The sequence below is a fragment of the Lynx rufus genome, unplaced genomic scaffold (assembly GCF_022079265.1).
Source record: "Lynx rufus isolate CCGP_SWC_20201006 ecotype Redwood Valley unplaced genomic scaffold, mLynRuf1.p SCAF_4, whole genome shotgun sequence".
NCBI classification, from domain to species: domain Eukaryota; kingdom Metazoa; phylum Chordata; class Mammalia; order Carnivora; family Felidae; genus Lynx; species Lynx rufus.
The window spans coordinates 10,686,850-10,713,783 of NW_025814856.1; the positions used below are offsets into that span (position 1 = coordinate 10,686,850).

At 49.4% G+C, this 26,934-nt stretch overlaps 1 protein-coding gene across 2 annotated transcripts; it reads right to left on the reverse strand.

Moving 5' to 3' along the window:
- Nucleotides 1-66: 66 nt before the first annotated feature.
- Nucleotides 67-26,701, reverse strand: AKAP8L (A-kinase anchoring protein 8 like). Of its 2 annotated transcripts, XM_047094998.1 has the most exons (15): nucleotides 26,595-26,685; nucleotides 20,906-20,980; nucleotides 16,455-16,487; nucleotides 16,099-16,156; nucleotides 15,916-15,996; nucleotides 13,643-14,096; nucleotides 13,451-13,547; nucleotides 13,298-13,368; nucleotides 12,882-12,945; nucleotides 11,848-11,956; nucleotides 10,256-10,397; nucleotides 10,052-10,157; nucleotides 9,689-9,819; nucleotides 548-643; nucleotides 67-466 (listed from the first exon to the last, which is right to left on the reverse strand). In XM_047094998.1, the coding sequence occupies exons 1-15, from the start codon at nucleotides 26,605-26,607 to the stop codon at nucleotides 140-142; spliced, it is 1,857 nt and encodes a 618-aa protein (XP_046950954.1). In that variant the 5' UTR covers nucleotides 26,608-26,685; the 3' UTR covers nucleotides 67-139. The 2 variants fall into 2 exon arrangements, with proteins under 2 accessions (XP_046950954.1, XP_046950955.1); XM_047094999.1 differs by having other exon boundaries at nucleotides 15,916-16,156; nucleotides 26,595-26,701.
- Nucleotides 26,702-26,934: the final 233 nt, after the last annotated feature.

Below are 26,934 nucleotides of genomic sequence, written 5' to 3' on the forward strand. Positions count from 1 at the left end.
CGCGCAGGCGCAGTCCGCTTCCCACTACGCCGACCGTGCCGCACACCAACAAACGAACAAGAAAAGTGGGGTAGAAAGAACTTTATTGGGCTCGGCTTCCAGCCTTGGCCACGCGGGTCCCGCCCGCCGCGGGCCCAGGTCACGGTGCGCCCCCACCACCCTCCTCCTCGTCGTCGGCCTCCACGTCGAGGCCCGGGATACCGCGGATCTGGCGCTGAAGCGCGCCGCCCAGCAGGGGCAAGGCCTCCTCCTCCTCCTCCTCCTCCTCCTCCTCGGGGGGCGGCGGCGGTGGTGGGGACGTGGCCCCAGGGGCGGGCTCCGGGGGCACTGGGGGTTGCGCCGGCGCGCCCTCGGCACCCTCCGCGCCCCCTGCCGCTTCTACTAGCGTCCCCTCGTCCAGGGCCCCGCCCTCGGCCTCCTCCTGTTCCTTCTCTTCTTCGGGGCTATCCGTGAACGGGTTCTCACCCTGTGGGGAAGGGACACAGATACTGAAGGGAGGACCCGCGGGGACCGGGAGAGGAGGGGACCCCGGGGCGGCGCGCCTCACCTTCAGGTAGCGCTCCAGCTTCTTGCTGATGATTTTGTTGTTGAGGATGCTGCGGGCCACCATGAGCGAGGACTTCTTGGACTGCTCCATCATGAGCTGCAAGCAAGGCAGGCAGGGCTGGAGAGGCTGCTCTCGGCGCCAGAAAGCCCCCCTCCCCCACCTCTCCAGATCTGCGGAGCCCTTCCACCAAACCCCTCTACCCTTAGCTTAGCACAGCTGAGGATTCTAACCACGTGGCATAGGTGGACAAGTGTACCTTGGGTACAAGCACGGAGCCCAGACCTAATCTTTGTTCAGATGGCTCCATTTCTTCTACACCATACTTACTGTATTGATTAAAAACAAGTCTTTACAGCTGTACAGCAGAAATCTAATGTGCTTACATAAAAACTACAAACTGTGAACAAATTAAGAAACCTACTAAATGCTGAAGGTGCAACCCCCAACAAGAAGCCAACCGCCCATATGCAAGGGACTCGTTAGGATCAACAGGGAGAATATAAAAGTAGGAACACAAATGTCAAACAGCACATTTAAGGGATATACCTCCTTTTAACCCACAGAATCCCCAAGATGAAGAATTATACCCCAAATGTCAAGGTTCAGTGAAGAGAGACAGTTCTACCCCTGATGGTGAGAGGGCCAACTGTTTACTTCCTTTCTGGAAAGCAGTTTAAATAAAATGTATTAAAAATAAAAATGTCTCAGTAATTCATTACAGGAATCTATACTAGGACTTGGAAACATTCATGCACGTGGCTGCAGTAGTGAAAAACTGGAAAGCACCTAAATGTTCTTTTGTTAAATAAATCATACATTCAAAAAGATCACTGTGCAGTCCACAAATAGGGCTAATCTCTCCCCCTGTGTGATAAGAAAGGTGTGTGATGGGCGGAGTACAGGCAACTCTCACTTTCATCATTATAAAGATTATGCAGAAAGCTGTAAGCCGAAAGACAAGGATAAAAGCTATTTTTGTTGGCATGGGAAGGAGGGGCCCACCTCCAAAACCCTACTGCAGCCCCCCAGCCAACTCTATAAGTCATCATCTCCCTTGCTGTTTCTACTCCCTTTCCCAACCTTCACTTCTTTACTCATTTTCTCTACTGCTTGGGGAAAATACCAACAGACCTCAAGGTCTGTTGCTCAAAATGAAACAAATTAAAGATGCACAATTAGGATACTAGGTCAGCCCACTTCCTCCCCAATTCCTCACTTGCCAACACATTATCCTCCTCCCTGGAGGCACCAGAGAGGTACACACAATTCCCAGCTGAAGCCCATTTACATTGTTTCCAGATTTTTGCTACAATAACCAAACACCACCAAAATAACCTTAAATACTTCCATGTTGGTGCTTTTAATTTTACCAAACAGGTTCCCCAAAGTGACGGTGCCCCAGTACTCTGCAAAAAAAGCTGTAAGTTGTAGTAGGTGGAGCTTCCTCCACCTGTATTAAAACAATGTACTTATCCTGTGGCCTCCTCAGCAGCATCAGATGTTATCACTGTTGGATACTTTTGTGGTCCAGTGAAAGAGAAAAGAATGTGTGCTGCCTCTCAGGGCATTGCCCTGCCCAACAGCAAAATCTGAGTGATCTGATACGCATGCTGGGCCACCTGCCCAGCGTTTCTATGAGGTCATCTTCTCCACAACCTCTGGGTTTCCTGGCTTGCTCTCAGGAAGGCTTTCTGTTACCTCAAGGTAAACAAACGATCTTCTAAATTTTGCTCTTATCTTTTATTTTTCACGTGTATTATTTCTGGAATTGAATATATGGTATGAGGTTAGGGGTCCAATTTTCTTCTCCAGAAATTTATGAGATAAACCATTGTCTCTCCGTTGAATGGACATATAGGTCTATAATCCCTTCTCCACAAATCTGAAACCCAGAAGGAAAAGTTTTCCCCTAAAACTCCATTGTATTTTTATACCGTCTTTATTTATCCCACTTATATAAGTCACTTGAAGAATTACTTATGGTTCAACTACAAGTCACTTTCCCAGATCCTGCTAGGGATGTTAGTGATCATTACCGTGTAGATGTTCTGAAACCAAAAAAAAACCAAAAAACCTGATTTGAAAACATCTGGCCCCAGGATTTCAGATAAGGAACCTGTACTGACTTTAACAGTTACTAAGTTCCAAAACATACTGGGATCTTTCATTAGACTCTCTAATCTGGTTCCACCATTTTATTACTATGCCAATATCACTTTTTGTTTTTAATTGCAGTGGCTTCGTAAAAGGTTATTACCTGAAAAACCAAGTCCCTGAACTCAACTACTGCCCTTTGTATAATTTTCTTGACTGTTAGACTTAATTCTACAACATAAAACTTTCAAACAATTTCATTCCGTCTCCCTCCCCAGAGTATGAATGGAATCCCATTAACTGTCCACATTAATATGTGGGGAGATGTAGTTTTGTTTTGTTCTGCTATTAAATCTCCGAAGAAGAACACTGTATATTCCTCTATTCATTGAAGTCTTATTTCATATCGAGTTTAAGATCCCATACCTTTCTTCTTAAATCTATATTCCTAGTTATTTTGTGGATTTTGTCATTGCTATGAGTAGATTTTTCCCCATTTACATTTCTAACTGGGTATTACTACAATGGAGAAAAGCTATTACTTTCTGTATGTTATCTTAAATTCCCCTTCTTTGTCAAATTCTATTAATTCTAAGGCCATTTTGCTGTAATCATTCAGCCCTGCTAAGAATATAGTCAGATTATTTGCATATAAAGTTTTCATTTCCAGTATTTCACACTCACTGATAGTTGCTAATTTCTTTTTTTTAACGTGTGTCGTTTTTTTTTAACATTTATTTTTGAGAGACAGAGTAAGACAGAGCATGAGTGGAAAAGGGGCAGAGAGAGAGGGGGGACACAGAATTCAAACAGGCTCCAGGCTCTGAGCTGTCAGCACAGAGCACGACATGGAGCTTGAACTCACGGAGTGCGAGATCATGACCTGAGCTGAAGTCGGACACCTAACCAACTGAGCCACCCAGGCGCCCCTGATAGTTGCTAATTTCTTATCAAGCCATCCTTATATTCCAGAAACGAATTATACTTATATAGTGTATTACATGCTTGAATTGAATTGAATACACTGGATTGGTAATTAGTAATTTATACTTAGCACTTTTATTCTTTTTTATTTTTACTATTTTATCTTTAAGTACTCTCTGCACCCAACGTGGGGCTTGAACTCACAACCCCAAGATCAAGAGTTGCATACTCTATTTGACCAAGCCAGCCAGGTACCCCTACTTAGCACTTTCATTCTTTAATACTAAACTGATCTACAGTTTCATTTTGGCATTATCCTTATCAGAGTTTTGGAATTAAGGTTAAAAAGTCTTCCTAAAAATGCAATGGGGGATGGACTTTCAGCATGGAAACCTGACAAGCTATGTGGACCTGCTCCCTGGTGAAACTGACGAAGACTATAAAACACCACAACCCTTTCAAGTCAAGGGAAATGGTCCTAAGGACATACAGTGAATGAAGAAACACTAAGGAAAAGCTACTAAAACTCAGTAAAGATTGTGAGTTGTGGTGGTTTAAACAGGACCTGTTGCTTTCTTGCCTTTCCCAGTTCAGAGTGATGGGAAAACCCACTCCAGATGCTGCAGCCCAACAACACAGGCCTCGGACTCTACCCAGCTCATCACAGTTGGAAGTCCACATCTTCTCAGGAGGCACAGAAAGTCATCAATTCTCATTCTGAGCTACCTGCTGTGGAAGCTAAGTTCTAGACAAGTTCATCTGAGAGATGGTGGCGCCCTTCTTCTCTCCAGCCCCCCATTCATGGAATGGAGGCTTGACCTAGGGCACAGTATGCTGAGAATAGTAGGTTTCACACTGCCCCAGCTCTGGCTTGTTTATAAAGCAGAGGTCCTGTGCCTTGGAGAGGCAAACCAAACCAAGACCAGAGGCTACAGCTGTCACCTTCTCTCCCCAGTCTCTCCTAAAGCAGCAGGCACTGAGAAAGCAACACTGCATAATCCCCACACCCAGCTCCAGAGTCTAGGTGCAGGTTTTCCCCGGGGGTAGGCCTTAAAACAAGGAGCTCCCAAATCTCTTCCCAAAGGAACTTACTTTATTCACAAGACTGTGAAGAAGTTCAAGACAGGAGGGTATGCAGAAAAACAGGGACACTAGTAGATTTGATAACAATATAAACTAAACCATCAGCTTCCCTGGTTACCAGAACCAGTAGGACAGTTAAGAAGAGCCTCCAGGGCTCAGAACTCTCAAACCATGACCTCAAAGATGATTCCTATAGAAGAGTGTGGATTTGTTTAATTGGATCAGATTGGAGAGCAATTTAATGCCTCAAGGCATTGCTGAAAACAACACAGCCATCAGTCAACAATTTGTATAGTTTGTAACAGCTAAGGGTAGTCTAGGCAAGAAAAAAAAAAACAAACCCTGTCAAAACCATTGTTATCCCAGGGTGGCTAGGCCCGTGCTCACAGCTTCCTCATTCAAGGCACCCTAGCAAAGGTTTCACTCCGGCAGAGACTTAAAAAATAATTTGACTAAACAAACAGATAAGCAAATATAGTAGCAAGACTGTGGTGGGGGTAGGAAGAAGAGAAAAGCATAATCACACGGTCTCATCAAATAGAGAATATCAGTAAAGAGACAAATTATAAAAAAAAAAAAAAAAACAACTAAAACAAATCTTGGAGCTGGAAAGTGCAATAACTGAAATGAAAAATTCACTAGATGGGCTCAACAGTAGATTTGAACTGGCAGAAGACTTAGAGAATCTATAGATTGGTAGATATGATCTGAAAAACAGAGAAGAATGAAGAAAAACAGTCTCAGACAACCTTGGAACACCATTAGGTGACCCAACATACGCATAATGGAAACACCAAAAGAAGAGGAGAAAGAGGCAGAAAAAAATACATGAAGAAAAATGTAGGCAAACTTGCCAAATCTGATGAAAAATCTGAATGTAGAGATTCGACAAACTCCAAGTAGGATAAATACAAAGAGATCCATAAAAGACTCCTCGTAATAAAAATGCTGAGTCAAAGACAAGGGAAAACGCCTGAAGCAGAAAAAGAAAAATGAATCATCACTTAAAAGGGAACCTCAATAGGTTAAAAGTTGGTTTGTCACGAGAAACAAGGCCAGGGGGCAGTGAAATGACACTGAAAATGCTCAAAAAGTGTCAACCAAGATTCCAGCGCCCAACGGAGCTACCTTTCAGAGGTTAAGGTGAAATAGAGACATTCCTCAAAACGAGTACCTGAGAGAGTCCGCTGCCAGCAGACCTTGTAAGAAGCACCAAAGCTCTTCAGGCTGAAAGCAAGCGGCCCCAGACAGTTATTCAGATCCATGTGAAAAAATAACAAAGGTAATTATAAAAGACACTATGAATGTATAATTCTTTGCCTGTCTTCTCAACTGACTGAAAAGAAGTTGTATAAAACACACACACACACACACACACACACACACACACACACACACACACACACACACACAGAGTACTGTTTGGCCTGTAACATAGAGAAATATGTTTGCCAATAACAGCAAAAAGAAGGTGGGGGGACTAAAGTTGTATTGAACTAACAAGGAAGTGGGAACTTGAATCCACAGGAAGAACACAAATGAAGAGAACCAAAAATAAAAAATAAGAAGGCTAATGTAACAAAAGCTACAAATATATAATTGCTGCCCTGTCAGCTTCCTTATTTTATTTATTTATTTATTTTTAAGTAGGCTTGGGGTATCTGGGTGGCTCAGTCAGTTGAGTGTCGACTTAAGCTCAGGTTATGATCTCAAGGTTCGTGAGTTCGAGCTGTGTATCGGGCTCTCTGCTGTCAGCACAGAGCCCCCTTGGGATCTTCTGTGCTCCTCCTCCACTCATGCATGCACTCTTTCTCCCTCAAAAATAAGTAAACATTTTAAATAAAATAAAATTAAGTTAAAATACAATACAATACAATACAATACAATACAATAAAATAAAATAAAAGTCAGCTTCATGCCCAGCATGGAGCCCAATGTGGGGCTTCGAATTCACGACCTTGAGATCAAGACCTGATGAGCTGAGATCAAGAACTGGACGCTTACCCAACTGAGCCACCCAGGTGCCTCTCTTCCTGTCAGCTTCCTTTTTAAAAGACATAATATTATGTAAAGCAGTAATTACACTGTTATTGTATCATTGGCTTTATGTTATTGGAACTACAACACATTTAGATAAAATACTATGTATAATGGTAATAACACAAAAATCTCCCATGTAGAGAGAGCTATATGTGAGTAACTTAATCCCACTGAAATTAGGCTATTGTACCTTACAGAGATTAGTTAATATGTGTAAGATAAGGCCTAGAGAAACCACTCAAAAAATAATGCCTAAAAATGTAGCACAAAAAATATCATTAAGGAAATTAAAAATTAATTAAAACCAAAACCAAACCAAAACAAACAACAAAAAAACAATACAGGGGGTACAGAACAAGAAATGTAAATCTAATAATCTCAACAATAATATTAAATGTGAATGGATTAAACGAACCATTCAAAAGATCATCAAACCAGAGGGGAGGGTTCCTGGGTGGCTCAGTTGGTTAAGCATCCGACTCTGGATTTTGCATAATCACAAGATTTGTGAGATCAAACCCCACATCAGGCTCTGCGCTGACAGCGCGAAGACTGCTTGGGATTCTCTTGCTCCCTCTTTCTGCGCATGCGTGCATGCGCGCTCTCTTCCAAAATAAATAAATAAACTTAAGGGAAAAAAAAAAAGATGCTCAACATCATCGTCATTAGAGAAATCCAAATAAAAAATAAACCGTGGAAACCATTTCAAACCCACTAGGATGGCTAGAATCAGAAAGATAATAACCAGTGCTGGAGAGTATGAAAAAATTGGAACTCTCACACAGTTGCTGATAGGGAATATAAATGGTGCAGCCACTCTGGAAAACATCTGGCTATTCCTCAAGAAGTTAAACAGTTACTTTTGACCCAGACATTCCACTCCTAGACACATACACAAGAGAAATAAAAACATATACCCACACAAAAGCTTGTACACAAATGCTTAAATATTTATAACAGAATAATTTATAATAGCCAAAAGGTGAAAACAATCCAAATGCCCAAATTAATGAATGGACAGACCAAAATGTGGTCTATGCATGCAAGAGAGTATTATTAGGCCATACAAAGGAATGAAAATCTGACACATGCTACCTGGATGAACCCTGAAAACGTTATGCTAAGTGGAAGAAGCTGATCACTGAAGACCATGTATTTTGTGATCCCATTTACATGAAATACCCAGAGACAATATACAGAGACAAAGAGCATATTAGTGGTTGCCTAAGACTAAGGAAGCATGAAGCATGGGACAGGAGGGGTGGGGAGTGGGGGGAGAGGAATGACAGCTAAAGGGTTTCTTTCTGAGGTGATGAAAATGTTCTATAATTGATTATGGTGATGGCTACACAACTGTAATATATTAAAAACTACTGCATCGTACAGCTTATATGGGTAAATTGTATGATATACGATTTGTATCTCAATAAAGCTGTTACCAAAAATAATAATTAGAAGGTTTCCGTTCATTTCCATAGTTGGAATCTCTAAAAATACGACATTGAAATTATACTCAAATCTCCACATATCAATGATTTCTGGTGCTTTCTAAGTATCTTCTGTCTTTCCTCACCCTTCCAAATCCCTCTATTAGTAGTTATGGTTTTTTCTTTTTTTAAGTTTATTTACTTGAGAGAGAGAGAGGGAGAGAGCAAGGAAGAAAAGAGAAAGAGAGAGAGAGAGAGAGAGAGAGAGGGAGAGAGAATCCCAGGTAGGCTCCAAGCTGTCAGTGCAGAGCCCGACATGGGGCTCAATCTCACGAACCACAAGATCACAACCTGAGTCGAAATCCAGAGTAGAATGCCTGATCAAATGAGCCACCCAGGTGCCCCTCTTCTCTTCTGTAAACTTCTTTTAGGATCAATTTGGAGTTCATGTTTTACTAGCTATCCTCATGTCACCTAGATTTTCCACATTTTAATATTATGCACGATCCATCCTCTGTCATCTGCTCTCTGCCTACCCCTTATCAGCTCCCAGTTCAAAACCCCAGTCATGGCAAGACCCCTACAAGATCTCCTCAACCACCTAACCGCATCCCACTGTTGAGAATTAGTGCACCAAGAAAGACCAGAGATGAATCTGATGGCCGTGGAAAAAAGTTGAGAAATGCTATTTCCTACACTTCCCCTGGTTGTCATCATCTGCCCATAAATCCCCTTCACCTTCCTCCAGGTGATGGCAGTCAAGCCTCACTCTGGCCCAGACCTGGTCCTAAACTTCTCAGCTCTCTCCCTCCATCCAGACCGGATCTCTAACAGCCACCACCACCTCAATCACAAAACACCCACCCTAACTTCTATGCTAGGCACTGGGGATACACTGGAAAACGAGACTGAATTTGTTCACCTTCTTGCCGGACTTGCTCCTTTCCCTGTACCATATACCTACCCCCCCACCTTAGCAGCAGCTCTGGCCACCTAGTTACCCAAGCCAGAAACCTGAGACATCCCAGACTCCCGGTCATTTCCTTTCTCCTCCCTCGAAAAGCGGAGGCCCCCCTCTATCTCGGTACTACAGCAGTTCCTCCACTCCCCGCTCCGCACCGTCTCCCTCCACACCAGGTGCAACACCAACTCTAACCCCGTCACAGTGCCTGACCTAAAAACTCTGCTGCTACAGGAGTGAGCCCAGACCGTCATCCCAACCCTCGTGAACCTCTGAAGCCCTGACCCCTCCTCCAGCAGCACTTGCACTGCACACTTTTTGTTTGGTTTCTGAACCTATTCTGGCTGGTGGCCCCTATGCACACAGAGGCCCCCATATCCCATAGCGTTACAGTCCAGGTCTGATGACACCTTCTCCCACACAGGGTCCCCATTTCCCTCCCCTCTCCCTGTAGCTGTACTGACTGCACTGGGCCGGAAATGTCTCTATCTGCCTGCCCTGCCACACTTCCTACAGTTCCTCATGGGCAGGCAGAGTATAACCCCAGGACCTTCCCAGATGCCTCACCAAGTCAACCCACAGGATGGCAGGTGAACACCCGTGGCCACTCACCCTGCGGTTCCGGTTGTGATCCATGGTCTTGAGGTGCTTCTGGATGATCCCAAACTGCATGGGGATGAAGAGGTCACAGGCTGCACAGTGAGCTGCCTCTACCTTCTTCACAAAATGCTCCATGGCAATTTCTGTAGGGCGGAGAAGGAGAGTCACCACTGGTTCCAGGTGCCTAAGACAGACCCAGCAGTTTGGGAAAAACACCAGACCAGCTCCTCACCTCGCCCTGCCACTTCCACGTGGGCCTGAGGCTGTTCTCGCTGACCCTCCCTGGGGGAACAGAGGGGTGTCGTGACCCCACTCAGAACCAGAGGAGGGCAGGCTGAATCCCTGCCTAGTTGGAGTGTGATGGAACCTCCTTACCTTGGGTAAGATCTTGGTCTCTGTAGATCTGCTGAATCAGACCATCAAGATCCTCCACGGTTTTCCGGAGTTCCTCTGTCTTCTTGGTCTTGTTGGCGACATACTCCTGCCAAAGACACCGAGGAGATTCCAAAGATTGTATGGCTGCTCTATGTTCCAAGGAGTCCGAGAAGCTAAGAGCAGCTGTGCCGCTCTAAGGCTCACCTGCAGGAAATCGGCCGTCTGCTTGGGGAGCTTGGTGCCTACGTATTTAAAGTGCTCCTTGTGGAACTTGCTATCGAGATGGCTGGCCATCTCCTCCTCGTAGAAGGTCCGGTATTTGCAGAGAGAACACACAAATTGGATCCTGCCACAGGAAAGAAACGAAGGGCTGAGGCCTCGAGGGTCCCACGGTACAGCGCTGCTGCCTCACCCAACCCAGCTGCGAGCCCTGAAACAGGCCTTGCTCACGGGCCTCTGTCGTTCGGTCCCAGCAGGGGGACAGGCTGGGACCAGTGGGGTTGGGAGTAGAAAGGGACAGAAGGTCTGCAGGCTGCAGTTACTGCAACGTGGGGGACAGGGGAGGAGCTCTTCCTTCCCAGACAGGAGGCTGAACCCTGAGGCAGCAGCTGCTGCAACAGGCAAGGAGTCGCTGGAAGGTTGCCGGTGGGCCTCTCTACCAAGGCTGGGCAGGAGCTTGTACACTTGGCCCAGCTGGGGACCGGAAGGAAGAATGCCCTGGCGTGAGCCAGGTGGCCCTGAGGTGCAGAGTGGAGTACGCAGTCCCGAGGCAGGGCCCGAAAAGGTGCTGCATCTTCCTTCTGGGTCTGGGGGACTGAAAGGCCCAGCCCATCCTCTGCTCAGAATGCTTGGGGGTGGTGTCGGGAGGGATGGGAGGCAAGCAGGCCTGGGCTCCTGCTGCCTCATCTTCCTCTTCCAAGAAGAGACCAGTCTGAGCTGGAAGGAGGGCGCCCGCCTGGCCTGCCAGAGGGCAGCCTGGAGTCACCTGAGCGAGGTGCTCTGTCTGGGCCTGGTGTCCACAGCAGAAGCCCGGGGTCTGGGGCCTGAGCTGGAGCAGGCCGCCGTGGCAAGGGGCGGAGGAGGCCAGCCGCCACCGAGGCCTCGGGGCGGGTCCCTACCTCTGCCGGACGTCCTTATCTGGGCCACGGGGTCAGCTTTGTCTGGAGAGCCCAGGGGCCGGGCGCCGGCGAGGCTGAGGAAGGTCCAGCAAGAGCAAGAGTCTGAGGCGGAGGAGGAGGAGGCAAGCGCCAGTGCGGGAGCCCTGAGGGCAGACAGACCCGACCAAGGGGCGTGAAGGGCTCAGCCGCAGACAGGCCCGGCCTGACAGGGCCGGCGGGCAGGGCAGAGGGCAGGCCCAAGGCTGCCACAGCCCACAGGTGCTGCCATCTCTCCTGGGCGCAGCGACGGCCTCTTGGCAGCTAGCTGGGGTGGCACAGGCGCCTTGGACCTCGAGTCTCTGATGAGCTGGCCCCCTCCCGCAGGGGCAGCGGGCCCCCAGTGCACCTCGGGGCTCGTGCGCCGAGTGACCTAGCGCTGGAGCTTCTGGGCAACGGTGCCGAGCAGTGTCGGGTCTCAGGTCAAAGATGCTAGCGGTCGCCAGGCGGCCGCAGTGGGGCAGGGATGGAGTCAGGCCTTGGGAGCTGGGCCTGGCGGGAAGCAGGGTCCATGCACGGCCGAGCAGGTGGCAGCTCCCAAGGGAGGCCAGAGGGCGGCGAGGCGGCAGAGCTACGGCCCTGCTCTTCAGGCGGCAGCCCCCGAGCGAGGCAGAGGCAAAGGAATGGAGGGCAGCTGGTTACCTTTCCACCATGCGGTCTCGCTGCCGCTTTTTCTGCTTATCCTGGCTCTTCTTGCCTGCCTGCAACTTGCGCTTGATCTGACCACTATCGTCCTGGGTACTGAGGGCCCCTGTGGAAACAGAGGGCACAGTCACTAGCCTGGCTCCACCAGGTCGGGGCAGGCCCTGGGGCCTCTGGCTGGATCACCCGCCTTCTACTCCAGATAGTCCATCCTGAAAGCAGCTGTCCGAACAAGGACTCCGGCCACGAGCAGGGCTGGGTTCCCTGGGCTGGGCAGGGAACCATTCTGGCCTAGGTCCTGAAGAGGGGAGGACACAGGCTGACCCCACTGCTCTCCAGAACACCCACATTCCACAGAGTGGGCCCCAGGGAGGCTGGAAGGCAAACAGAAGCCATCTTGGTGGGGACGCTGGCACAAGTTCAGAGGGGCCAGGTGGTGGGATGCAGGGAGGCCATGGCTGAGGCCTAAGTGCAGCCCCCAGAGGTAAAGACCCCAAAGCTCACAGGGCTCGGCCCACCCCCCACGGCGCACCGCGGCAACAGTGGGCTGAGGCTGGATTTACTGTTAGGTACCTGCTGGCGCTCATCACTCAGGTAGGGGGACACGGACTCCCAACAGGGGCTGGAGAGGCGCTAAGGGAGAGGACACGCAAACCAGAGCCGTAAAAACTCCACCGAGGGTCCCAGCTCAGACACCAGCCACTGAGGACTCGGAGCTGTGCGCTACTGGAGGGTAGGGCGTATGCCTGGGGTTCCCCCCAACTCTCTTGCTTGCTGCCCCCACTGAAAGGTAAAGCCAATGCGCTAGGCAGACAGGGACCACTGCCACCCACAGCCTCTGTCTGGGAAGAATGGGGGGGGGCAGAGTGAGAAGGGAACAGAGGAAGAGGAGCCCCCCGCCAGCACATGCCAGCCCCACAAGGGAGGGCCCCAGCTGGCCGCACATCTGTCACAGCCCTGCCCTCAGCTGGATCCCTCCAACTGTGAGTGCCTGGAAGCGCCACCCCAGCACCCAGGCCGCTCAGAAGACTCACCCTTTTCTGCATCCTCTTTGCTTTCTTCTTTGCCTTCTTCTTTTCCCTCTTCATCTTCTCCTTCCTAGAACACCATTTCAAATGCCCCGCGTTAAAGCGTGTACAGTCATTTACAAAGGCTCTAAATGACAAGGCCCTGCTATGTACCAAGCACGGAGCCTCACATCCTCCCAGCAGCCCTTGCACAGGGGGGGCTCATTCCACCGTCTCCTGATAAAGAAACCTGGGCTCTGGCTGTGTGGCCTGCTCGCAGCCCATGCTCTATCAGATCTCCACCTCTCTCGTGTTGGTCACACGTGTATGACCAGGATGGCCCGTGGCCTCCGTGGAGGGCCCTGCTCTGCAGCACAGGGGCTCAGCCAGCCCGCTCTTCATAGGCCCCACCTGCTGACAGCACACAGGGCCCGGCCACTTACTGCTCTGGAGCCCTTCTCCACAGCCTCAGCGCCTTCAGTGCCCTCTGCGGCCTCCCCCTCAGTGCCCTCATCTGAAAGGCAAAACAACACGAGTTCAGTCCAGGAGCTCCATGGGGCAGGGGACAGGGGCAGCAGCCCAGTGCCCCAGCTCACCATTATCTGAATCGCTATTATCCGAGCAGTCCGTCCGGGTGGCTTTGCTGTCTGGCTCATCAGGACTGCCGCACTGCTTTCTCTTCTTCTTCTTGGTCTGGATCAGAGAGAAGGAGCTGCATCAGGGCGGGTGGCTCTAGGACCCTCGCTCCACCCAGTCAGGGGCCCAGAGGGACGGCCTCCTCCACTCACCCGGAAGTCGGCTGTGGTCCAGGTCTTCCAGGTCCGCCTCATCTGCTTCATGCCATTGCCAAACCCGAAGCCAAAGCGGGAGCCACCTGGGAAGGCGCCCCCGCCACGCATGCCCTGGAACATGCTGTACTCGGGGATGATGTTCTGGGAGAAGAGGGAGGGCAGCCGGGAGGCACCAGGCATGCACTGGCCCCGGGCCCCCATAGGGTCTTCCCACATGCGCCCATAGCCCGAGGCCATCGGCCGGCCACTCCTGGAGTCCCGGGCCCAGCCCTGAGCCCGTGGGCCAAAGGTGTCGCCGCCACGCATGCGGAACTGGTCACGGTAGGCATCGTACTGGCCCTCGTAGGCCATTTCCATCTCAGGGTCAAGTTCGCCATAGTCGTAGCCTGACCGGTATAGGTCGCGCTCACTCAGAATGGCCCTCGAGTCACAGGCCTCATAGGAATCATATCTGCAGAAGCAGGTGGAAAGCATCAGGGAGGCCCTCAGGTCTCATTACCCTTGGGTGTAGCCTACTGTTCCTGCCTTTCCCAGTAGCTCCCTGTCCTGGAGATGGGAAATCCCACTCTAACCCACCCCACCCTGTCAGAGAGGCACAGTGTTTAAAAATGCCAATAAAAAGGTTTCTCGGGAGCCCGTGCACCAGCCTGGGGACCCTAAGAAAAAGGACAATAGGGTGGAGAGGGTCTCAAATAGGGGCAGAGATACCCCACAGCCCTTACGAAGCATGTACATATGTATGTGGTAACCACAATGCCCAAGGCTGTACCTCAGGGTACAGAGCCAGGCAGTCCAGCAAACGAATGCTTGTCCAAAAGGGCTGATAATGTCCATGAGAAACCCTGTGCTGGTCTCATCCCCCTTGGCTGAGGGAACTTCCAGCACTCCAAAGGTCCTCACCACCCAAAAGGAGAGGGGAGACAAAGTGGAGAGGGTTTCCCAGGAAAGATGCTGTGAGTTTGCCCAGGGCCTAGAAAAAGAGCCCTATCACATTAACCTTGTGGGATGGAACCCTCCATAGCAACTGGGAAGGCAGGCCAAACCTCCCTCCTGGGAGAAAGAGAGCGCCACACAAAGCTATTCTAACAGTGGGAACAGCCCACATACCCCCCAGCCCTGGCCCCACCTGTCAAGCAGGCCTAGGGGCCCCTTCATGCAAAGCTGGGCACCCAAGCAGCAGCAGCAGCTGCGGGAGAAGCAGCCGGCACCACCTGGTCACTCCCTCCCCTGTCCTGCCCCCCAGCCCCAGACTGCAGAAAGAAGGGGCACAAGTAGCCGGCACCTGCAGAGAAGGGGTCCACCTGGCCACTGAGCAAACAGCCAAGCCCCTCAGCTGCAAGCACAGCGGCTGCCAAGCAGGAGGACAGGGGGCATGTCTGGGGCTCCCCCCACCCTTTTTGCTTGCGACAGAGCCAGAGCATGAAAGTCCCTCTGGCAGCCTCTGCTCCCCAGTGGCCCCGGGGCCTCACCTGAACCCACCAGTGCCCGGCCGGACCCCTCCTTACTCTCTGTTCTCCTCCCATCTGTCAGTTGGAGCCACGAGGCTGCCCCACACCATCACATGCCCTCCTCACTGAAGCCTCTCACTAGGGCACTAGGACTTCTATGCCGGCACCAATTTAGACAGTAATAGACGCCCACCACCTGATGCTGTGGAATCAGGCAGGTCTAGGTGGCAGGCCCAGCTCCACCACCTGCTCCTAGGTCCCTTTGGGCAAGGGATGTGACCTCTCATGCTTTGAGCATGAGGACAACAACAGTGCCTCACAAAGGTGCTTTTGTGGCCCAAGAGGTACACGTGGGTCAGGCTCAGAAGAGCAGACAGGAAGTGTCCACATCTGCTCTGTCTCTTATGTGGGGATGGCCCAGCTCGCTGTGGTCTGCCCCAAGGACTCATCCCCCCCACCAGCCCTATCTGAGGATACAAAGCCTCAGGAGAACTCCTCCAAATGGCCGTCTCCAGAAGGAGGGGTCACTTAACACTCTGGTCCTGAGAAGAGCCATTTGGAGGATAGTGAAACTGGCCCTGTTAGGGCTTGTTCCTCACCCTACAAGCTGGGGGAGAGGCTGGCCACCAGGCAATTGCAAGGGGCAGGGAGGGGGCCCAGGCCAGAGAAGGGAAGCGCACTGGACCCCAAGCAGTCTTTGGGAGCCCCAGCTGCAAAGCAAGAAGAAAGGAAGCAAGACATAGGAGGCGGTTCAAAGAGGGAGACGCCAGTAGGCAGCAGGCGCCCCTGCAGAGTCTCACCCCTGGGCAGACACCCACTCACCTTTCTCCACCTGAGCCGTACATGCCTCCTTGTATCATGTCTGTCTCCAAGTGTGGCACCATATCTAAGCGCTGGTTAATTCTGGACAAAACGGAATCGGCACTGGCGCTACCCGCGGCACTAGGGTTTGTATTTGTGTCAGAGCTAGGCATTTCCCAAGAGTTTGAAGTGGCCATACCATACCCATAGTTGGTGGTGTTATCCTGGCCATAGCCATAGCCATAGCCATAGTTCTCGTAGCCTGCAACGAGGAAGACAGAGACAGACAGAGATGGCAGGGATAGGGAGAGGAGACGCACACAGAGACGGCAAGACAAACACAGAGACAAGGACATCTGTCACAGAGACAAAATGGGGACCCTAGCCACCTCAGGCTGGGTGGGCCCTAGCCACAGGACCTCCTGTGAAAGAGCAGCTGGCCCCAGAGTCCCCGGGCCCCCCGAAGATACCTCCCGATACACTTTGGGCAAGCTGGGCAGTGGTAGAAACACAACCAGTTTAATCCCAAGGGACAGGAGAGCCATCATGGGAATACTTGCCTCTGTTTGTCCCAGAGTTCCAAGTTCCATATCCTACAAACAGTAAAAGCGTAATTACATCTACAATTGATGACAATACAACAAGAGCTTACTTCAGACACAAAGACGATGATTCCCAGTATCTGACTGATTACAGAAGACTGAATCTCCCCCGGGAAGCCCTGAGCTTCAGAGCACTACATAAACGACCCAGGTCACTCCCTAACCCTGGTGCCCAAACTTCTGTGGCTCTGACCAGCTCTTAAGGGCCCCCTCCTTGCCAACACTGTCAGCTAAGGAACTGGCTCTTTACACTCCTCCCCGAGGAGCCAGAATTAGATTACCCCAACTTCCTGCTAAGCACCAATCAGAAGAGGAGACTGGATGCCGGTGCCTCACCGACAGTGCTGTACAAGAAGTTCGGCACAGAGCCCACATCCACTCAGAAAATCACATCACTCAAATCACCCAAAAAAGCCATCTAGAACAGAGAAACTGACCATCCTACTCTTCCAAGCATATGCCTTAACAAGGAGGGCCACCATATCCTTGAATTGCATGTGTGTGCTATGCTAAAACACGTTAGCAGAGGTAAGGACAAGGCACAACTCCTACCTTGCAAAAGCTATTGAGAGGACAATCTGGATTATAAACCAAATATGCTCTGGATTTTATCACAGCACATGAGAAAAATCAATTCCTTCAGGAACATAAAGCCAGTGAGAACTGACAAAGTGCAAAGCCAAGTGGGAATTCCAAGTCAAGCAAACACGGTTCCTCTCCCCAGAGGAGTCTACCAGAACAGTGACCACTTTCCCCATGTCTCTGGGGAGACTCCAGACTTGCCTCCTACTCCCTATTGTCTCTACCCTGCAGATAGACAAGACATGTTCATCCCAAGGCAGGGACCAAAGCTCAGTGAGATGGCAGCATGATGAATGGCAAGAGTCCAGCCACAAGAGAGCAAGAGTGTATTAACTTGAAAAGATGGAAAAGCGCAGGCCAGGCGTAGACCCGAGGTCCTACACTCAGGTTCCTCCTCAATCCAGACACATAAACAGAATGGGGAGGTGTCAGAAACCAGCAAAGAACCCTAGGTGACCATTAAATCTAATGCACCTCGAGTGCCAGAGCTCACAAAGCAAAAATCCTTTCAGTTGGGAAAACCAAAGCAGAGGCTTCTCCTTCATTCAGTTTTTCAACTATCAATCGGAGAACGCAAAAGCACAGGCTGGCAGTGCTGGGCACGGCTCAGGCCGAGAGCACTGCTCACTAAAGGAGCCACTTCTAACTAGAAAGCAGCAAAGGGACAGCCCAGAGCAGGAAATCAGGCAAGAGACGAGTGGCAAAGGAGGGTTCTGACAGGCAAGAAAAGAGGTTGGCAGAAGCACACAAGGAATAATACACACTTCGCTGAAGCAGCTAACAAGAGCCCAGTCGTGTGGATGTTTGCACCAGGAACAGTGGACACCAGCTATTCAAAAGGAGAAAGGACTGGGAAGCACAGGCAGACCCACTGGGGCTCTGCTTGTGAGGCCTGTATATGGTCCCCCAGAGCTTTAGCCACCGAAAATCTGCCAGCACAGAGCAGGGAAGCACAAGGAAAGGAAGCAGGAATGGGCACTAACTCTGTAAACACAAGGACAGGTGGGTGGACAAGTAGGTGATGGCCCGATGACAGGACTCAGCAAGCACTCTCCAGGTACTACTTGCTATGTCCAGGGCAACTCAGACTCCCTGAAGGGATTCCCCACAAGGTGCCTTCAAAGGGAAACCATTGTCTACACCATGAGGCCTGGGGAGTCCCCAAGACCTGTCCCTTCCAGAAGAACATCACAGCTCACATCACCCCCAGAGGGGATGAGACCAGTGCTGACGTAGGGAATTTTAGGGACGTAATTTTTTTAATAAGAGAAAAAGAAAAGTAGATGGTCACCATAAGCAAAACTTATAGAACAAAAACATAAAACAATGGAAATGTTCAACTTCAAGGAATAGTTATCCAGATTACAGCCTACCTTCTCGGTGACAAAGCTCATATAGGCATCAAAAAAGAATCCACTGGGGTGCCTGGGTGGCTCAGTCGGTTAAGCGTCCAACTTCGGCTCAGGTCATGATCTCACCACTCATGGGTTCAAGCCCCGCATCAGGCTCGGTGCTGACAGCTCAGAGCCTGGAGCCAGTTTCGGATTCTGTGTCTCCCTCTCTCTCTGTCCCTCCCCTCCGCCACCCCCCGCTGTCTCTCTCTCTCTCAAAAATGAATAAACATTAAAAAAAAAAATCTGTTAAGCTTTATATAGTACGAGGAAATGCTTCTAACAGTAAGCAAATAAAGGAAGACAGACAATTCTATCCACCCATAAATTATTCAACTACCTAAATTAGGAATGCTGACAAAAGTATTAAAATGGTGGGGCACCTGGGTGGCTCTGTCAGTTCAGTAACTGACTCTTGGTTTCAGCTGAGGTCATGAGTTCACGGTGGGGAGTTCGAGCTCCGCATCAAGCTCTGTGCTGACTATGCAAAGCCTGTTTGGGATTGATTCTGTCTCCTCTCTCTGCCCCTCCTCAACCCTCTCTCTCTTTCTCAAAAATAAATAAATAAATGATAAAAATAGAATAAAATAAAATGGTGGGGTCTCGAGTGACTGTTTTTCAAAATGTTAAAGTTGCTCTATTGCTCTTGTAATTTAAGCCAGAAGGAAATATAAAATGGCCTTTATTCTTTCACACGACTGCCTACATAAACAAACCTCAAAAAAAAATCCATACAGGTTATAAGAATAAATGAGCTTAGCAAGGTTTATTACAAGGTCAATAAATAAAAGTCAACACAATTTCTTCAAATTATCAATGACCGATTGAAAACTGAAGCTTTAAAAGGTACCATTTACCTTGGCACTGACAGTAGGAAATATTTGGGTGTAGATACAACAAACTACGTGCAGGATCTGTGTTTTGAGAACTACAAAACTCTAATGAAAGAAATCAGGCTGGCTCAGTCTGTAGAGCATGCAACTCTTGAATCCTGGGTTGTGAGTTCAAGTCCCACGCTGGGTGTAGAGATCACTTAAAAACAAAATCTTTTTAAAATTTATTTTGTTTAATGTTTATTTATTTTTGAGAGAGAGAGTAGGGGAGGGGCAGAGAGAGAGGGAGACAGTCCCAAGCAAGCTCCACACTGTCAGCGCAGAGCCTGACACGGGGCTCAAACCCACGAACTATGAGATCATGACCTGAGTGGAAACCAAGAGTCAGACGCTCAAATGACTGAGCCACCCAGGCGCCCATCTTTTTTATTTTTATTTTTTTAAGTTTACTTATTTAGAGAGAGAGAGAGAGAGAGAGAACACACAGGCGTGATAAATTGGACTTCATCAAAATGAAGAACTTTTGTTCTTCGAAATTCACTTGACAAGAGGAGAGATAATCCTCAGGCTGGGAGAAAAGATTTGCAAATGGCACATCTGTTAAAATGCTTGTGCCCAGAATTTATAAACCAGAAGGAAAATAATTCAAAAAAGATGTGCAATCTGGACTGTTGTTTGATTAAAAGGGGTGAGGCAGACAAGGCAGGATAGGGAAGCCATACAAACCAAGTCGCTTCTCATTTATGAAATACCAGATACCTCCATACTCAATTTCAAAACATTCTCTAAGTCTCCCTCTCCCCCGGGACCAGATGCTAATACTTCAGGGAGCTTACTTAGGTCCACTGATTCAGTGACTCTTGAGGTAATGTCAGGGTGTAGGCTTGGTCTTTCCCCAGACCCTAGTAGTAAAACAAATTACCCATCTCAGCAATCAAGGCATTATCCTTATTAATTCCAAAGAGGGCTCCTTCTCACAGACACCAACAGTCACAGACCACAGAAAGACTGGTTTTATTGGCAGTTAGGGTTGCCAGAGCATACCCAGAGAACATCTGTGGATTCTGTTGAGTGGCTATTTCTGAATTAGAGAATTAGCATGTCTGATCACAACTGAGAAATCAATCGGACACTGTCCCTCAACCCTATGTGAGGAACCCGCTGGCTTGGGACGGTCTGTCTCTAAAAACCCTGCTAGATTCAGACAGGCAGCTTCTCTCGTACAGAGGTCCCACACGCTACACTGAAGCTAAACTGATGGTTTGGTTTCTAGCTCAGACCATCCTTTGGACTTTGGCCACTCTCCTTCCCAGACCCTCAAGGGAATTTTCTGAAGCCACACTTTGTCCCAGACCGTATGTGCTTCTAAGAAAATGTTACGGGGTCAAAGGAACCAATCATTTACAGCTCCAAGAACTCTAGCCTGCTCAGTCAGCAGCCATCTTTCCCATAATTGTCTCCAAGGGAAGCACCGGCTATTCTAACAGCCCACCACACCATTTTATACAAGTTTGCATTTGGAAAAGCAAGGCAGGGCAAAGTCAAAGGCAACTGAGAAGACACCAGACCACTCACCCTCTGGTTCCCAGGGGCCCACACTTACCATAGTCACAGGTAGGCTGAGCGCTCGTGTCTGAGTATGTCGACTGCAAAGTGGTTTCAGATCCTTGGACAAAGCCTAAATATATGCACAGTGTGGTTAATTTCCCCAAACAAGCCATGTGGAGATGACCTAAGATTACCCTTTGGTGTAGACTGGCTGGCAGGCCCTCTCCTCAATGGAAAGCCTCCAAAAATTCTAGCTTCTGAACACTTTAATTATACCTCCAGAACATATTAGCCAATGAAAAGATGGGCTATATTTAACTCGCTACACCAGAAGAACTGGACAAACAAAAGTTTAAACATTGTAAACCAAAACTTCGTTTTGATAAATCAGTACCCAAACCATTCAGTTAAATGAGAAAAATACTTACATCAAATGACTGAAACATGAGCCAATTCAAACAAGGATGGGACTTGGTTCTGAACAATACTAAGACAAATAACACCCCTTCCCTTCCCCCAAATCTGACACCAAAACTGCTTTGTATTTTTTCTCATTAAAAAAATGTGTACATTACCTCTTCAATGCAATTACTTGGGGTGAGCACGTTTATATTGGGTAAATATTATACATGGCATGTGTATTACTTCCTGTTTTCTCAACTCTCAAACGATTTCTTAGCTTAAAATGAATTAGTACCAACTAAAGAAAACTTAAACCTCTACCAGAAACTACTCTTAAATGATGAACCCTGATAGTATTGTTAAAATTACATTTAAAAATATTATTTTTAGGGGTGCCTAGTGGGTCAGTTGGTTAAGCGTCAACTCTTGGTTTTGGCTCAGGTCATGATCTCAGGGTTTGTGAGTTTTAAGCCCCTCATCAGGCTCTGCACTATTAGTGCAGAGCCTGCTTGGGATTCTCTCTCTTCTCTCTCTGCCTCAAAATAAATAAACATTTAAAAAATGATAATGAAATATTATTTTTAAGTAATTTACCCTTAGCACTGAAACTATGAAGGATACCATAAGAGGCAATATTTGCGTTTTCTCAGCAGAGCCAACTCCTGACAAATTAAAGCCAATGACTTTGACAGCTTTTTTACAGCAAAAGCATACACCAAGTGCCTCCCCTCGGGGTGGGCATTCACATGTTGACAGTCTCTCTAGCTCATCTTTTAAGACCAAAGCAACAAAGATGGCCGCCAACATCAGCCAACACTGAACAAGTGTCTCCCCCGCAGGGCGCTAAGAGCCTTTTTATTTTATTTCATCCTCACCACAGTCAACAAAGGGGACAGGGCCAACATCCCTTACCCTGCAATTCCAAGTCCAAAAAGGTCTGAAAACCAAGTGTTCTCCTCAAATGTGGTGCCAACACTCATTGTGGGGCAAAACTGACCTGTGAGGATAATTACGATTTTTCTTTACCCAATTTGGTATAGAAATAATGCATTTAGTTACAGGGTGCTACCCCAGACCCCAAGTGCTGTGGAATGTCCTCTCAAGCTAGAACTCTAAAATATACCCAGCTCCAAGGGTTTCAAACAAAGATTGGTGGACCCACACTTGAGCCTTACTTCCCAGAGGAGGGAATTGAGACTGGGCAGTGGTGAAGGTGAGAGTCCCAAGTATCCACCCCAACCTCTTCACCTTTCCTAATGAAAGAGGGGACATTAGAATGGATTCCCTCCAGGGGCCATCCCAACATGCCTACAACATAAGCACTGTCCACAAGAAACACTGGAAGCGTGCTTTGTTCGGTTCACCCATGGGGAAGCCCCACAGTGTACACACAAGTAGCCTACGTTTACCTTCTCCGTTGTTTGCTCAACTAGCTTTCTGAAACCTCTTTGTTCAGCAATATGGCCCCCCGCAAAATGGCTCCAGACTTCAGCTACTGTGGTTTGTACACAGTGCAGCCGCAGCTGGAACCTACCACACCCTGACAGGATTACTAACTGGAACGCAGTACGAAAGCTGCAGAGCAAAAGATCTATGTCTATTCAAAGGAGAGGCGCCCTAGTTCTTCCCTGGGAAAAAGGAAAGACAATCCACCAAACCTTCAGAGGTCAATGGCAACCTCTGCTCTAGTTTGGTCCTCCCCATGTTAACATTTTGTTCCACGATACTGTCTCTAGAGCAAATTAAGCTCCAAGTATGAATAAATTTTTGTCCGGTTCCAACCTTCTCTACTTGGTTCGGTTTACCAGCCTGATCAGCTCTAGATGAGAAAATAAAATAAGCAAGGGTTTGACCCTACAAACCTAAGGCTCAGGCATGGATTTATAATTATGTATCATAACCCCTCCTTCTTGGTCAGACTGACATCTTTTTTACTCAAAAATACATAAAGCTTCTCAGGTTTTTTTTTTGTTTGTTTTTTCTTTTTTTTGTAAGTTTATATTTATTTTGAGAGGGGGAGAGAGAATGTAAGCGGGGGAAGGGCAGAGAGAGAGGGAGAGAGAATCCCACGCAGGCTCTACGCTGAGTCACCCAGGCTCCCCAAGCTTCTTTTTTTATTCCCCAAGTTTTATTCTTTTTTTGGAAGGAGTTTCCTTGAAGAAATGACACAAAGTGATAAACACTAGAGGTCAGGGCACCTAGGTGGCTCCCTGGGTTAAGTGTCAGACTCTTGATTTCTGCTCAGGTCATGATCTCCTGGTTAGTGAATGAGTTTGAGCCCCGCGCCAGGCCCTGTGCTGACAGTGCGGAGCCTGCCTAGGATTCTCTCTCGCCTCTCTTTCTCATGCGCGCCCGCTCTGGCGCTCTCTCTCTCCCCCTCTCAAAATAAACAAACATCTAAAAAATTCTAAGAACCAGAAGACAACTGGAATGAAGTTAGGTTGCCTCCAGCCTGATGGTAACCAGCCTCCAAGATGGCCTCTTCGGATTCTTGCCTCCTGACATTATGCCATCCCTTCCCAAACTAATAGAGGTAGCCCGCGTAACCAGTAAGACCGCAGAAACCACGGAGTATGACTTCCCAGGCTCTGCCTTGCTCTCTTAGATCATTCTAAGAGATGGAACAACAGCCCACCACGTTGTGAGGAGACGCAGGCAGGCTTGTGGAGAGGCCCACTTGGTGGGGAACCAACAGCTAGCATCAACCTGCCAGCTGTGGGAGTCTGAATCACCTCAGAGGTGGATCCTTTGGCCCCGGGCAAGCTTTCAGATGACTACAGTCCCAACGACATCTAAAACATAACCTCATGAGAGATCCCAAGCCAGAACCATTGAGCTAAACCACTTGTGCATTCCTAACAACACCAAACACCGTGTGAGATAAATGTTCTTATAAAAGGATTGGTAGTGTTTCAGACCTTTCTCTGAAGGCCTGATTCTGCATTTTTCTCTCCTGTTTTTCCACTGCTCTCATCCTTCCCCTTAGTGCCACAGACAGGGCCTCCTTTCCCAAGTACACACAAAGAGACTGAATTCAGGGGCGCCTGGGTGGCTCAGTCGGTTAAGCGTCCGATTTCAGCTCAAGTCATGATCTCACGGCTAGTGAGTTCAAGCCCCACGACGGGCTCTGTGCTGACATTACAGAGCCTGGAACCTGCTACAGACTCGGTGTCTCCCTCTCTCATTGCCCCTCCCCCGCTTGCGCACGGTCTCTCAAAAGTAAAAACAAACATAAAAAAGTTAAAAAAAAAAAAGAGACTAGGTTCAAAAGCTGGACAAATCATCAAAAAAAAAAAAAGCTACTGTAATCATTTTCTATGCGTAATAATCATGGTAACATTTGCGTCAAGTCCTCCAGAACTCCTCCTTAAAGGCAAAGAGTTGTCTGAAACGTGACTTAAAAAGCTTTTGACTTTAGTGGTCTACTTCTTTAAAGGGAAAGACTCACATTATAAAGCTGCTGTGGTTTTCAGTTGATCAAGACCAAGGAAAAAGTAATCATCACCCCATTAGCCTGACTCCCTCAGTGAGCCAGGAATTAAAGCCTACCAGATCTGGAGTTGAACTTGAGACCTGGCCATTAGTGACCTAACTCAGTCTCCTTGTCTATAAATGTAAAATGCTCCCTCATTAAGCTACTCCACAGCACCCGACCATCCATCTTCTGGTTTCCTCAGCAGTCTTGCCCCTAAAAACCAAAGAACTGTCTTCCACCTCCTGGTAAGACTTGGAGAAAACGATTACATCTCAATTCCGGAGTTGTCAGCCGCGACCCAACTGACTTTCCTCCTGAACCAGGAAAGCTACGGAAAGCCTAGGGCAGGGCTGTCCAACCTTGGCACTACTGATAATCCACTGTGGTGGGGTCCATCTGGCACGTCACAGGATGGTTAGCAGCATTCCTGGCCTCCATCCCCCAGATGAGGGAAGCAACCCCACCCCCGGATGTTACAACCCAGAACACCTCCAAACACCGCCAAACGGACCGGGGGCGGGGTGGGAAGGCAGAATCGCCCCTGGTTGAGAACCACCACCGGGCAAAGGGATGGTTACTTGAAAAGCTAGGGTTCTCACCAAGCTCCTGGCCTGGGGGCCGGAAGAGGGAGGCCTGGCACCACTTCCTTGCAGAAACCAACATAAAACAGCCTACAGAACGGCCCCAGAGGCTCCGGTTCCATCGTCAGCCCCCGAACATTCTAAGCAGAATGTAGGTTACCTGGCAACCACACTTTCTCGAGCGTGATACCCCCATTAAACGGGGAGGCCTCATCTATGGCTCCGAGCTGAGAGGCCTCATCTGTTACTGCCAAAGGCAAACCCAGGCGGCCTTTCAAAGTCCTCCAGGGATAATTTACAATCGCCCAAGCATCTCCCAGGGCCCCCTCTCTCGATCTCATCAGCCACCCTCCCCTCTGCTCAAATCCCACCGGCCTCCCTAGCTGCTCATCTAACAGGCCAGGCCGTTTCTGCTCCTGGGCCTTTATGCCAACGGCACCCCTGACCACACACCCTGAACTCCCTCACTCCATTCAGGTCTCTGCCCAAATGTCGCCTCTTCACAGCGAGCCCAACCCCCTCCCCCTGACCCCCCGCAACAGAGCAGCCGCCGCGGAGTACTGACCGCCAGGGAATACATCCTATATTCATTTGTTTTCCTGCTAAGATCTGCCCGTTAGCTGCTTGAGGATTTCCTGCCAATATTCCAGCGCCTGTCCAGCACCTGACACGAATCTGACAGATGGTGAATGAATTAACACAGAAGCCGGTCACTCCTCGCAAGGCTCAGGCTCAGCCCTTTGGCCCCGAGGCTCCCCGCTCGGCCCGAACCCTGCAAAAATGTACTGATCGCCTGGGACCAGGAGCTTTTCCTAGCCCGGAGCACGCAAAGGGGCTGGGAGGGGTGGGTGGCTGCGGCGTTTTGCAGGGAAACTGCGCGGCGGGCAGGGTGCGGCAATGGCGACGGCAGCCAGGCCCGGCGACCGATCTCAAGGGCTAAGGACCCGAAAAAGGGTGGCCTGAATCTGGGTCTGAGGAGACCGGGCCAAGGGCAGAGGTGATGGGCTCAGAGAACGCAGGCGCCCAGGCCAGGGCCCTCGGACACCGGTGACAGAAGCCAAGACCTCGGGCTGCCGAGAGCCAACACATTCAGCCGCAAGCACAAAGAACTGAGACGCCAAGGCGCGAGGGGGGCGAACCTGAGGCGATGGGCCCGCGGCGCCATTTTGTGACCGCAGAGAGGACAGCGTCCAGGCCCCGGGGGAGGTGTGGGAGAGCCCAGTGCGGCTCTGGCACGTCCCTGTCCCTCCCCACCCGACGCCCGACCCCTACCCTGCCGGGCCCACCTGTATAGCTCATGGCAGCAGCTAACACCGCAACCAAGGACTCCGGCGGCTGCCCCACACGTCCGACGCCGGGATAGCGGCGGCTACAATCCCCGGGGCCCCCTCTAACACAACCGAACCCGCCTCCCAACCCCGTTGGCTCGAGTCGGATCCCCGCTTTATTCCTATTGGATGCCAGAGCCGTCTATCTCAGCCCATCCTCATGCCAGAGGCTGATGGTGCTGCCGATCTGGCGAAATCCCCGCCCCCTGTTATTCTAAGCCCGCGATGATTGGCTGAGAGAGGCAGGCCAAGAGACCGAATCTTGTAGAAATCGAAGGGGCGGAGCCGTGTACTACGG

Bases quoted from the DNA above. Each gene is read 5' to 3' on its own strand.
- AKAP8L (XM_047094999.1), bottom strand. The intron at 13,548-13,642 runs GTGAGTGGAGGA...TCTCTGATCCAG, and splicing joins GGACCACAGCCGACTTCCGG to ACCAAGAAGAAGAAGAGAAA. The intron at 11,957-12,881 runs GTGAGTCTTCTG...CTGTTTCCACAG, and splicing joins CAAAGAGGATGCAGAAAAGG to GGGCCCTCAGTACCCAGGAC.